The 12,190-nt window shown below is 43.9% G+C and overlaps 1 protein-coding gene across 4 annotated transcripts; it reads left to right on the top strand.

Annotated features, from left to right (window-relative positions):
- max (myc associated factor X) lies at positions 1-11,513 on the top strand. Of its 4 annotated transcripts, none has more exons than XM_086167047.1 (5): positions 1-165; positions 452-478; positions 7,142-7,249; positions 8,988-9,126; positions 9,918-11,513. In XM_086167047.1, exons 1-5 carry the CDS (start codon positions 130-132, stop codon positions 10,103-10,105), a joined length of 498 nt encoding a protein of 165 aa, XP_086023173.1. In that variant the 5' UTR covers positions 1-129; the 3' UTR covers positions 10,106-11,513. The 4 variants fall into 4 exon arrangements, with proteins under 4 accessions (XP_086023173.1, XP_086023174.1, XP_086023176.1 ...); XM_086167048.1 differs by having other exon boundaries at positions 9,003-9,126; positions 9,918-10,291; XM_086167050.1 differs by lacking the exon at positions 452-478 and having other exon boundaries at positions 9,003-9,126.
- Positions 11,514-12,190: the final 677 nt, after the last annotated feature.

The following is a 12,190-nucleotide window of genomic DNA, read 5'->3' as shown; positions in this document are numbered from 1 at the left end:
AGTCCTCTTTGGTTCTGTCCAAACAGAACGTGAGCTGCTAACAATTTGTTAGAGCGCCGCTTGGTGCTAAACCGATTCATGTTGTTTTTTAGCCACACTTCCTTTTAAACTTGAACATTTTATCGAAGAATGAGTGATAACGATGATGTCGATGTCGATAGTGACGTGAGTATGGCCAATTGGAGCTTCTTATGGATGATAGTTTTGTTGCTGGTGATTTAGCCGAAGTAGCTTCTCAGCTAGTGTTAGCCACAAATAAGCTGGCTAGCTTTGGTTGTCTGCCTGATATGTAGTTATGTCCGAAATTATTGATAACCAGCACTATATTTCCTGGCTCCGAAACATCGTCCATTTGCTAGATTATTTCATTTTCAAGTCACTTCGGCTCACTTAGTGAGATTTGGTGCACAATTATGGCTACAATTGTACTTTTTGTTCTGTTTCTTTGCAGGAAGAATCACCGAGATATCACTCTGTGGTGCGTAATGCTGGGAGGGGGGATTTGTCCAGTGTCGAGAATGTGTCTGTGGATGCAAAGTTAATTTTAACCGTCACATTCTGTTATTTATCTTGACACAAAATCGACGGGTAAGATTGCAATTGGGAGGCGGATCAGTCTCAAAACGGCGAATATGAAAGTGTTGCTTGCTTGTGGAAAATCACTCTTTTGTATTTGATATATATTTCTGCATGGCAATATCTCGTTTATTTTCAAAGCAATGAAAGAATTGCCCGTGGACTAGTGTCGGTGCGGCGATTGTTGGTCGGCATCAACCTCAGTGCATTGCAGGGTATCCCCTATCCTGTGTGCGCGGCCATAGACACTCGGTAACACGATATCTATATTTAGACCAAAGCTTTATCCCCCTACTAATGCATTTTTGCTGCACGTTTATTGTTTTTCCCCGGTTATTAGAAATCTTTCTGCGCCGGATGACAGCAGGTTAGTCGCTACGAGTGCCCCCCTCCTCCCGGCGGTTTCCTCAACGCCGCGGGGATTCCGCTCGTGTTCGGGTCCTCGAATCGCACATCTAGGTCACCTCCGCGCACGGAGCCTTTGTACATTTGCGCGCCGCATCCGCGGCCCGGTGTTCGGATGATGTTGCGCGGCTGGAGGAGGAGGAACGGCGGCCGCGCCTGCGTCTCGGATAAGCCTTCGTGTCAGGAAGGGGAGCTGCGGGATGTTTTCCTGTGTTGCAGCCTGTGATTAGAGCCACCACCTCTACAGGCTACAGAAGGGCTGGCAACCTTCAATGAATGACGTATAGCTGGAGAAAAACACCTCTACACGAATTGGTTAATGCACTGCCAGCCCAGCTCTATTCCGCAGCGCAGGAACAGAGTGGAGCTAATGCCATAAAAGTTACTGACATCATAAAGGCGCCATACATTTTCCTGCTGATTCTCCCTCACTATTATCAATTTTTTTGACTTTGGAGCTGCACTTCCTCACACGAAGCTCAAACCTTATTTCACTTTAGTTTGTGCTTACTAATTTGATTACAGGAAATTTATGCGAACATGCATCATGCCCTTGCTGTCTGCAACCACTGACAGGGTTATCTATACCCCTGAAGTGTAATACAACCATACAATTTGTCATTTAACTAAGACAACTTAATATTACATTGCATAAGGCTCATAACGTACAACAGTGTGCAAGTAACCTTTCTGAAGTTAAACTTATTTAAAAAACATCAATTTTTGGTTTGATGTGGAATTGCTATGCCCATCCTCACACACGCCATGATGTATGTCTAGGTGTGGAAAATCACATGCCAGACCTACAAAATAAATATCTTGAATTGGCCCCAGCAGTAACTTAGTGCAGTTTCTATGCAAAGTCTGTATGAAATCTTAAAAATTCTCAACTTGATTAAACTATGTAGACCGATGCCAATTTAAATGTCTGCCCCAAGACCCAAGATTCTTCAGTTCATAAATGCAATTTCGCAGCTTATAGACTTTATTTATTAATGCAGTGAACTAGCTGCCACAATAAACATGATCTTAATGTAGCATGTTTAAACTAAAGCATTGAAAGTAATACAAGGGAAAACCATTCAACTGCGAATCTACTAGATTCTTATTTTAATATGCAAACAGTACACGGTTAAATCTAATAAGTTGTAAACAAGCTCACTGTAAACTGCTGAGTAGACCGCATCCACTTTCTGTATTGGTAGTTGCTGTGATATCTTTAGGTTGGTTGCCTTGGGGGGATGTCACATGAGGCATCAGTATATAACTTACACTATTCATTTCAATGCTTTTGTCTATTTGTCTTTATCTGAAATTATGACGTCAGGCAAATACTTTAAGATAACCAGTTCAGGCTGTCAACTGGTGACTCACTGCATTAATTTCCTGAAAATCAGGAAGCACCTGCTATTGGTTTTATGCCTTTTTATTTTATTTTATTTTAATTTTTGGAACAGCAGTCTCCCTCGCCTGCCGGAGTCTGGGGTTTTAATGGTATTTCCACCGTTATTAGTGCAAGGTTTTCCACCGTCTCCAGCAGCCTGGCAGAAGTGTAGGCTTTCACTCAGTCAATATGAGACAACCATCTATGGTGGAGGAGCCTCAACTACCAGCTCCTCCACCCGGCTCCAGAAGCAGTTATGTAATGTGTCATGGTCATGTATGAATAGAATGGAGGAAGCAGCTCGGCCGGTGTGTCTTCTTGCGCTGCCTGCAAAAGGTATCAGATTTATGAAGGACCAATAATGGGTTGCATTTACGTAATCATTTTACGCTGGCTAACGAGCTGGACAGCTCGAGTGGTATATCTTCTTCCAGCTCAGATGAAATCCAAGTTTTGCTCACATCAATCTAGAATGTATCATTTTGAGAGCATAGCAGTGGAAGTAGAACTCTTATTACATTTTTGAAATTTGTGACTTAAATTCATTAAGTATGTAAATATCAGGACTTGCTCAAAGTAGTCCTTGTATTGTAACAGTCAATTAGATTTTGAATTGAGAGTAAGCAACTGGTCATCATTTCCAAATAGCAATGTTTTTTGAAGGTTTTGGAGGAAGGTTCGCATCTCCAGGCGGTTCAGGGCTCCTGTTGTTGGGGAAAGGCAACGTGACGCTGATGATAGCTTGGTTGCTGGGGGTGTGTTCAACATAGACGCTTGAGACTGTCTGTTCCGTCCAAAGGATGTATCGCAGGAAAACCAGCAAAGATAAATAGTCTCATCATCCTCCTATGTAGGAAACAGTCATGGGACAAGTGCTATAATCAACTCGTAGGCTTCCCTTAAATGGTTTAATACCACTTTGTCCTTGGTGGTTCTTGGCATCCATGTTTGGCATTGAAAACCATGAAACACACTCTTGGGTTATCCCTTGTTATACTCCATGATATTCTTATACTGAAGTAATCAGAAACATCTGATTACTTATGAAAATCCACAATTCCAAACACAGGTTGTCTTCTCTATGTAATATGACTGGCTGTTGGCATAATGCATATTAAAAAGGGAGCTCTTTTTTTTTTTTACACAGGCCAGTGCAGGTTTTATGTTGTGGAGATGGTTAGCTCTGCATTTCAGTATGCCGTGACTTTCTGATAGTTTTTTTTTATACCACTTAAAATGTCAAACATTTTATATTTAGAGATGCAGCGTTACGCTACTTGGAAATTTGGAAGTTTCTATTTTTTTTTTTTTTTTTACTTTTTGTAAAATTATTTAATTGTAATGCATGTTCAGATATAGTCAGCCTTCCTCCATACCCCTGTTAAAATCCTATTCGGGATTGTCTTTAAATCCACCCCCACTCAGGAAGTGGAGTCTGCTTTCATGCTCTCCAGTCCTGTGTGTAATTCTATGCTTTCTACATAAGGGTTTTCATGGTTATGATGATGTACATGATGTTTAACAACAAACCAAGAGAGGGAACTCACACAAATGGACCGGTTGAACATCTTGTGAATGTTAGAGGAAGGGTGATGTTGGTCATTTGTACAGCTAGCAAAGATGATTAATTTAAACCCAAACCACATTGCAGATCCACATTACTAAGGTGAAGCTAATAACAATGCATTCAAGGACTAATTGAATCAGTACGTGGTGGAGGCTGCAGGTACCGTGATCTGCTCTATTGAGCTGAGAATGCACTGTTCAGTTCACATGATCGACTGTTCCAACATCAGTCTGTGAACATATTATGCTGACTGTTTTTATCACATGTTAAGGTGATGTGCAAAACTTCTCTGACAACAAGCTTATCATATGAACAGCAGAAAATGTGACATTTCATAAGAAGTTTTTTCATCAGTCTGAATTTGTACAGAAACTAATGGTGAAGAAGTTTGATACAGTGGTTTGCACCAATAGACCTTTTATTTAGGTAAAGATTTGTGCTGGGCAGAACAGTTAGCATGCTTCCTGAGTAATTCAGATGTAATGCTTGTGGCTCCACTACTGTTTATCCAAAATGGCAAGCCAGTAAACAGGACCTATTGGGGGGAGATGTCTTACTACATGGTCTCTGGATTATGTAGATTGGTTTGCAATCGAAAAGCCTTTTTGTATGTTAGAGGACCTTGACTTGAAAGAATATGAGCTGTCATATATACACACACACACACACACACACACACACACACACACACACACACACAAACTCTCCATAGTATCTTTAACCGTTCTATGCACACAAGTGGTCATAAAACAGCCAGTACTAAAGCCTCAAATTAGAATCCCGCAACTCATTTTGAAATGGATCCTATTCAATTTGCTTTATGATTTAAGGAGCAGCCTGTTTGATGGATCCATAGAGCATTCCTGCTGTCTCCTCCTTGAATCTGACAACAGGAAAATGGCTGCCAGACTTGTAATTGCACATGCTGTCAGTGGTAGTCCTGTGTTGGTTGATACCAGGGTTAATGAGGGGGTGGAGTTGCTCCTCTTGCTGGTTTTGTGTGGGATTGAAGGAGGCCCATAGTCCTGTTGGATCTGTCTCTTGGATGGTTTGCTGCTGCTCTTGTGCAATAGGAACAGCTGCCACCGTGGCTCTCTGGCTTATGACAAAATAGGCATTTCGTTTTATATGCTGTAATTTCCTTATGATGGCTTCATTTTAACTGTGCAGTATATGAGCTAAGTGCTAACCTTGCAGGGCTCCCCTCCTGAGTGGTTCTTCTCCAGCATTAAAACCACAGCAACACCAGCGAGATGTCAGTCATTTTGGAGATGCCGACATCCCATGAGCTTGTTTCGACACGTATGTCGTGTGGCCTGTGGACTGAGTCAGTCGGTTTGACGTGGTGTCACATGGAATTCTACCGTGTCTTGTTCTCCTGAGCCAAAACATTATCTCGCTGTATCATTACTAATACATAAATGAGTTCCCTCTGTGTTGAAGCTCTGCGAGGCAGCCTGACCAGCGAAAGTCGCTCAGGCCTCCGTTGGACCTCCACTCATGCGTCATCGTGGATCGGGCCAGTGTCACATCTGAACCAAGGCACTAGATATAAGATGCGAACTGATACATAAATGGTTGCATAGCAGTGCACTAGTCCAATCTGCCTGCCTTATCATGTGATGATGTGTGATAAAAGCAGGCATTTTATGCCTTTATGGTGGTGTTGAAAATCAAGTTAGTGCTTGTATGGTGCCTTCTGCTGTTGTGGCTGTGTGTGTCAAGCCAGGGTGTTTACCATGAGCTTGGCTGGTTTCTGGTGAATGCAGTTGACATGACTCATGAAAAGGGAGTTTCACGTGTCATGCTACTGCTGAGTGAAACTAAGCATTAGTGTGACATGGTGCGTTGAGGTCACATGTTTCAGGTGGTGTGATGTGGAAGGCAGTGGTTCACTACTGCTACAGGCGTCTTTTTTTGCAAACCTGAATCGTGTGAAAGTCAAACTGATGAGTCATCGGGTTCTGGTGTTGTGCCTGGTCCATCTCACCCCATGTGAGTTAGACCTTTGACCTGGATGAGAATTTTAATTTTTATGGCACTGAGCTCTTGCAGAGGGCCCCTGTTGAGATGGATGGGTGACAGGACAAACAGACATGCAGCCATTATATAATTATTTCTGCAACACAGTACGTGTTGGTCCATGATTGATAGCTGAAGCACATTTTTAGCAAAATGCTCTGCGCTACTTCTGGTCTGCTTCAGCACAATGTCATGTGACGGATTAAAAAAAAAAAAAAAAAAAAGAAGAGAAAGAGAAACCAGAATTTGTCAGATTTCAGGCTCAAGAAAATTAAATAATCAAATTCAGAAGTTTAATCCTTGGCTGAATACTCATGCACGCCAGGCCAGAAAAATAAAGCGTTGTCCTCTTGAGAGTTTGACATATCTACCCATTTATTTTCTTCAGTTTCACTTCATTTCACCGCCCACAAAAATATTTTTTCACTAAGGCAATTTTCCTCTTCACTGTACATTGTTATGATTAAAGCAGAGCTGTAAATTGTGTGTGTGTGTGTGTGTGTGTGTGTGTGTGTGTGTGTGTGTGTGTGTGTGTGTGTGTGTGTGTGTGTGTGTGTGTGTGTGTGTGTGTGTGTGTGTGTGTGTGTGTGTGTGTGTGTGTGTGTGTGTGTGTGTGTAAACTGGTTTCCAATTCACATTTAAAGTGGTAAAAATGACTGGCTAAGTTTTAGAATATTAACAAACCACTTTTTACCAATGCTAAATTTTGAAAAAGAACATTGTCGTTTTTTTTTTTGAGAAAGTGAAAATAAAATGCTCATCATTCTATTTTATGCAATTATGGTGGAAAAAAAAACATTCCTCTGAATATTATGTTTTTATTTGTTGCCCATAGCCAGGATGTAACTGTGTTACTAGCGTGAGGTGAGAGGCTGTACAGATGGAAGAGGATGGCTTTAAAATCCAAAGAGAAAAAGAGGCAGGAAAAAAAAAACAAAACAAGATGGATGTTATGTTGGTCTTGAACGTTCCGGTGTCTTGTCACTGTTGTCCACCACTGACGATGGCTATTGTTTGACGGTAACTATACCGATTTAACCCCCCCCCCCCCCTCCGGCTCTCCCTTTGTAAAGTCAGTGTAACTTGGCAGCGCAGCGGTTTGTGTAGGCTGAGCGGGAGCCCGCTGGACGCCCGCCGTCTGCTACCCACGCTGCCAGGCTGAAGGCCCTGTGACTCTCTCATTGCAGGCAGACAAACGGGCACACCACAATGCGCTGGAGCGTAAGCGTAGGGACCACATCAAAGACAGCTTTCACAGCCTCCGGGACTCGGTGCCTGCCCTGCTGGGAGAAAAGGTTGGTAATGCTCGGCCTGCGCGTCCTGCAGGCACTCAAAAGGGCGCCGCACTCTCTGACCATATGGTCAAAGCCTGCGCGCATGTTCAGTCTCTGTTTTTCCATTCAGGCACTCGGACCGTGATGTCATTTTAATAGTGTTGTTTTTGAGTCTACGCAGAGATGCAGGTGCCTCCTCTCGCTATAGTGCGCGTGTCCGTGTGGGGGTAGGAGGTGGTTGGTGGGCGGAGAGAAGGGCAGATTGCGGGAGAGATTCAATGAAGCAGTCTGAATACTTGGAGTGGCGTCAGGAAGTTTGTTCTGGGGAAATTTTGTTGCTCTCTTCCTGTTTTGACATCAACGACGCAGACAGAAAGAGAGTGGGTTCTGTAACCGGGCGCAGGGTTTGAGTTTCTCAGAGGAGACTGTTCGTGGGCGGGGGTAGGGGCAACCCATGAGCACGATGTGAATGATATTCGGTGGTGTTTGGCCACAGCTGCCTCAGAACTTAACCCACGCCTCTCCCAGGGCTACACTGACACCAAACACCAAAATCCAATACTTGTTCTCCCAAAAGGAAGAAATGATTAATAGAGGAGTTTGAATCCCAAAACCCTCCAAAGATCCAAGGTGTTCAGACCTGCATCTGAATCTCTGCTCCTCTTCACTACCCTCCTCACTTACATGGCTGATGGTGAAAATTTGTGCAGCTGAATAAGTTGATGGGAATTACTTGTGCCTCTTAATTTTTCTAATTAAAAAGGGTTTAGACTAAAATTGTTTGTCAAAGGGAGGCTTAAGAATATTATGTTCAGGGCTTTTGCCAGGAAATGATTTTGCCCCGGTGGCAGGCAGTCTGCCGAGCATCGCTCCATGATCTGTTCAGACAGGAGAGCCGAGCAGCCACCACACTGCTTGTTCCGCTGTAACACACACTCTGCGTGTGCAAGTCCTTTAGAGTCCAACTTAGGAACATAAACGATTATTCCCCACTAAAGTCTGCAAATGATAAAAGCCCATATGGTGTCCTGCTAATTCTTGAATGGGAAAAGGCTAATGTGTCCAGAAATTCTGTGCTCAGTCCTGGCAAAGGTCTTGAAACCATCCTTGCTCGATTGTTCTGTCTGATGGCAACACCTGGAGCTCACAGTGGAAGTTTATCAGTCGATCGATCATTGGTGAACAGGAAACGTCCCTTGCTGTATTAAATGAACAAAAAGCACTTGATATGAAAGTGAAGGCTGAATGAGGCCCAACTGTCATCCGAAGACTTCAGCTGAGGGGTCTCAGCGCGGCTGTAAATTGGCCCAGTCTTGGAGAGGAAGGTGTTGGGGTTGTGAACTAGGGTGTTTTCGGGGCCAAAGGGGCCCCAGGCAGTGTTTCCAACAACCACGGTCTAGGAACCCCCAGAGGAGGCTCTGCCACCTTGCTGCTCTTTACATCCACGCGCCGTTTTATTTACTGTTTTGGAATGTAGGAAGACTGTTAAAGGTCACTGGTCAATTCGGTTCCACAAGAGTAGGACCAGAAAGGGATGAGTAACCGTGAGTTTTGCAGACAAGTGAACGTCTCTGCGATAGCGGGAAGTATTAAAGAGTTCTGCAGTGTAGGAGGGTGTGACGGGTGGGGGAGGGGGTGGAGAACCAGCGGCCTGAGATGATGATGTTTAGCATGTGTGTTTTTATTTTGTGCTGCAGAATGTGACAAGTTGTCTGTGTACATGCGTCATTGCTTCAATCTTTGCATGTGTCACTAACAGCAGTCTACCAAACAGGCGTCTCGAGCTCAAATCCTAGACAAAGCCACAGAGTACATCCAGTACATGAGGCGGAAAAACCACACACACCAGCAGGACATTGACGACCTGAAGAGGCAGAACGCGCTGCTGGAGCAGCAAGGTAACTCCACGCACTCGCGTCCACTGGCCGCCTGTCCAAAACCCGGAAGGCCCGTTTTAGTTCCACGCGTTTTTATTTGCCTGTTAAACACCAACACCCTCTAAGGTATTGTTGATGGCAGCGAATCAGATGGGGCGGGCAGATATGGACGGGAGGCGGGGACTGGGGCGTTAGGTGGGCGGGTCGCTGGAGACGCGAAGTCATCGCCTCCATGTTTGTTTTTTTTGGTGTCGTCGTGATAAAGGAATGAGAGTGCGAGTGGTTTGGGAACGTTCAGTCCCAGACTCGAAATGGGCAGCTCACACCTCGACAACTTCGACAATTTTGTGGCCGGCTTCTCTCTAGTTCCCTGACAAAAACCGAAAGTCGTCACCGGGGATTTTGAAATTGCTATTTCATGGCCGAGTAATCATGTGACTTCCTCAACCTTTTATGCCGTCCTCAGGACAGTCCTGGACTGTCAAAACAAAACCCAAACTCCACATTTAAATCCAGATTTATAATCATGTCGTTAAACTGCGCGTGCCCTTTCCTCTGCGTGCTACCGCGCTGTCTCTAATGAGCATCTGGTGTCACTCAGACAATTTTTAGACTTTGAGTTTGTGGACAATTACAAGTCCCCATTTTGGATGTATTTTGTACAGAACATCGCGCTCACCTTTCTCGAATAAATTTACATGTTTTCTTCAAACATGCAAGTGAGGACCTGCTAGTCGATGGTGTTTGTGTTTTGTTTTCTTTCTGTTTGTGTTATCTGGGTGCTAATGCCCCCTCCCCACCCGTCTGTGCAGTTCGCGCCCTGGAGAAGGTGAAGGGCTCGGCGCAGCTCCAAGCCAACTACTCCTCATCCGACAGCAGCCTGTACACCAACCCAAAGGGCAGCGCCGTGTCGGCGTTCGACGGGGGTTCTGACTCCAGCTCCGAGTCGGAGCCCGAGGAGCCGCCCAACCGAAAAAAGTTGCGCGTGGAGGCCAGCTAGAGAGAGAGCCCGGCCGCAGCCTGGCGAGAGTAGGGGGAGAGAGGATGGGCAGCGTAGAGTGGCGAGTGAAGCCAAAGACGGCTGCCCACGGGTCCCAGTCGACGCTCTCTCCGTCATCTCCTCCAGGTGGGCTCGCGCCGGAGACTCTCGAACCCCTCAGCTGACGCCATCTCTCATTTTCCCCCCGTCTCCAAGAGCAGGAGGGGGAGCGGGTCAGCTGGGTGGGAGACTTCAGTACATCCAGAGAGTTTCAGGTTTCATCCCCCTCCCCACTTTATACTCTTCCCTTTGGTTCTCCGTCATTGATCTGTCCCTCTTAGCAACCATCTGGGTCCCCAAAAAGAGGCAGCTTGGCTACTTAAGGACTTGATGCTTTTTAAATGTTCCCTTGATGTAGCCCCTTCTCCTCCCTGGGTTGTGTTTTTTCCAGGGTGGAGGGGGAGACAGGCATGCCAGGCCTACACCTCCAAGCACTGCTATATTATATATTTTTTTGTTTTGTTTATTTTGTTATTCTTGTTAAGAAAGAAAACTATTTAGAATTTACAAACACACACCTCGATTGATTCGTCCTGGAGGAGTTTACCTTTTTAAAAGAAAAACAAAAGTAAAATCATTTGTAGCTTTTCCACGAAAGAATGTGAAGACGCTCCGGAGCAAATGTTAGTGATTCCCACCTCAGGCCCGCTGGATCGCAGAGCTTTCTCTGCCCCTACATGTTTGTTAATACGAGATTTAAAAAAAAAAAAAAAAAAAAAGAATAAATTGTGACTCCTATGTTGAAATTGATGTTTTGGAGGAAAATATTCCTAAACCTGTTAAATCGTATTTTGTCCTTTAGCTTGAAGTAGTGAATGACTTTAGGTGGCTGAATACGTTAGGCATCTTGTTTCATATATGATTAAAGAAAAAAGAAAGAGAAAAAAAAAGCCTTGATTGGATGTTTTTCAAGTTCAAAAGTATGTTATGCATTTTGTAGTTATTTCACAGCTCATTGGGAAAATGCCAATTCGTCACTTGTAGTTTGAGAAAAGGGTTTTGGAATAAATACTGAATGTCAAAGGTAGCTCCCGTTTCTGCAGTACAAGGAGTCCCTGTTAATGTGTTGTGCTTTATACAGTAATTAAAAAGAAAAAAAATCAATGTTGCTGACAACCCCACGCCCACAACCCGCTCCCTCAGAGCAGAAAAAAAAGGAAGCGTTTTGCTCGTCCAGGAAATGTGTGTATGTATATTGTTTCCATTTTATTTCCATTTAGGAGGATTTAATTAGTGTAATAGGTCTTTGTTTGTCTGATTCCATTCCATGGAAATTACAGGTATGTTGTACATACTACCAACAATTGTCTTGCAAGTTGAGGCCTACCTTTAATATAAGACTATAAAATAAACTATTTTATCCTTTAAATTTCCGGCTTGTTTTTTTTTTGTTTTTGGAATTTATTTATTTTTGTCAAGCCATTGCCGGGCAATCCAGCGGTTTTCCTGCTTCAGTGGTTAATTTTATGGGGTTAGCAACTTTTTTTTTCCCCACATCATCAGGTTTCTTTGGTCTCCCCTGGATCCCTGCAGGGGTCCAGACAGCAGAGAGACCTGAATAATCTGTCAGGGTTATACCTTGATGATGATTCCACCTTTTGGCTAGGCATCAAAACTGGCAGAAAACTACTGAGCACCTCAAAAACTAAAATCAGAATTTATTTTTTTTAAAGGACGGATCTTTGAATACAAGTGAAGCCTCTTACAAATATTTGCAGGCAGCAGATACTGTGAAGAAAAAACACTTTGAATATGACTTTATGCATATTTGTCATCCTCCAGATGTTCTTGTGAGCAGTGTCAGTGTACAAGATGGTGGTGAGACCGGTGTGGCAATCTGTGTACAGTGGCATTTAGAAAAACACTGGAGGTAGCAAAGATGAAGATGATGAGGTCCTGTTTGGGAGTGACAAGGATGGATGGGATCAGGAATGAGTCCACCAGAAGGACAGCACATGTTAAATGTTCTTTAGATAGTCAGATTGATATGGTTTGGACGTGTAGAGGAAGGATAATGAATACCTAGGAAGAGGCACACTGAGGGTG

This window comes from Fistularia commersonii, chromosome 20 (genome assembly GCF_037954325.1).
Source record: "Fistularia commersonii isolate RoL2024-O1a breed Wild chromosome 20, RoL_Fcom_v1.0, whole genome shotgun sequence".
Lineage (NCBI taxonomy): Eukaryota > Metazoa > Chordata > Actinopteri > Syngnathiformes > Fistulariidae > Fistularia > Fistularia commersonii.
Note: the sequence above shows the minus strand (reverse complement) of the source record. Positions and strands in the feature narration are given on the sequence as shown.

Coding starts and splice junctions, on each gene's coding strand:
- max (XM_086167047.1), top strand. CDS start 130: ATGAGTGATAACGATGATGTCGATGTCGATAGTGAC. Junction 166..451: donor ATGTCGATGTCGATAGTGAC/GTGAGTATGGCC, acceptor GTTTCTTTGCAG/GAAGAATCACCGAGATATCA. Junction 9,127..9,917: donor CGCGCTGCTGGAGCAGCAAG/GTAACTCCACGC, acceptor CCGTCTGTGCAG/TTCGCGCCCTGGAGAAGGTG.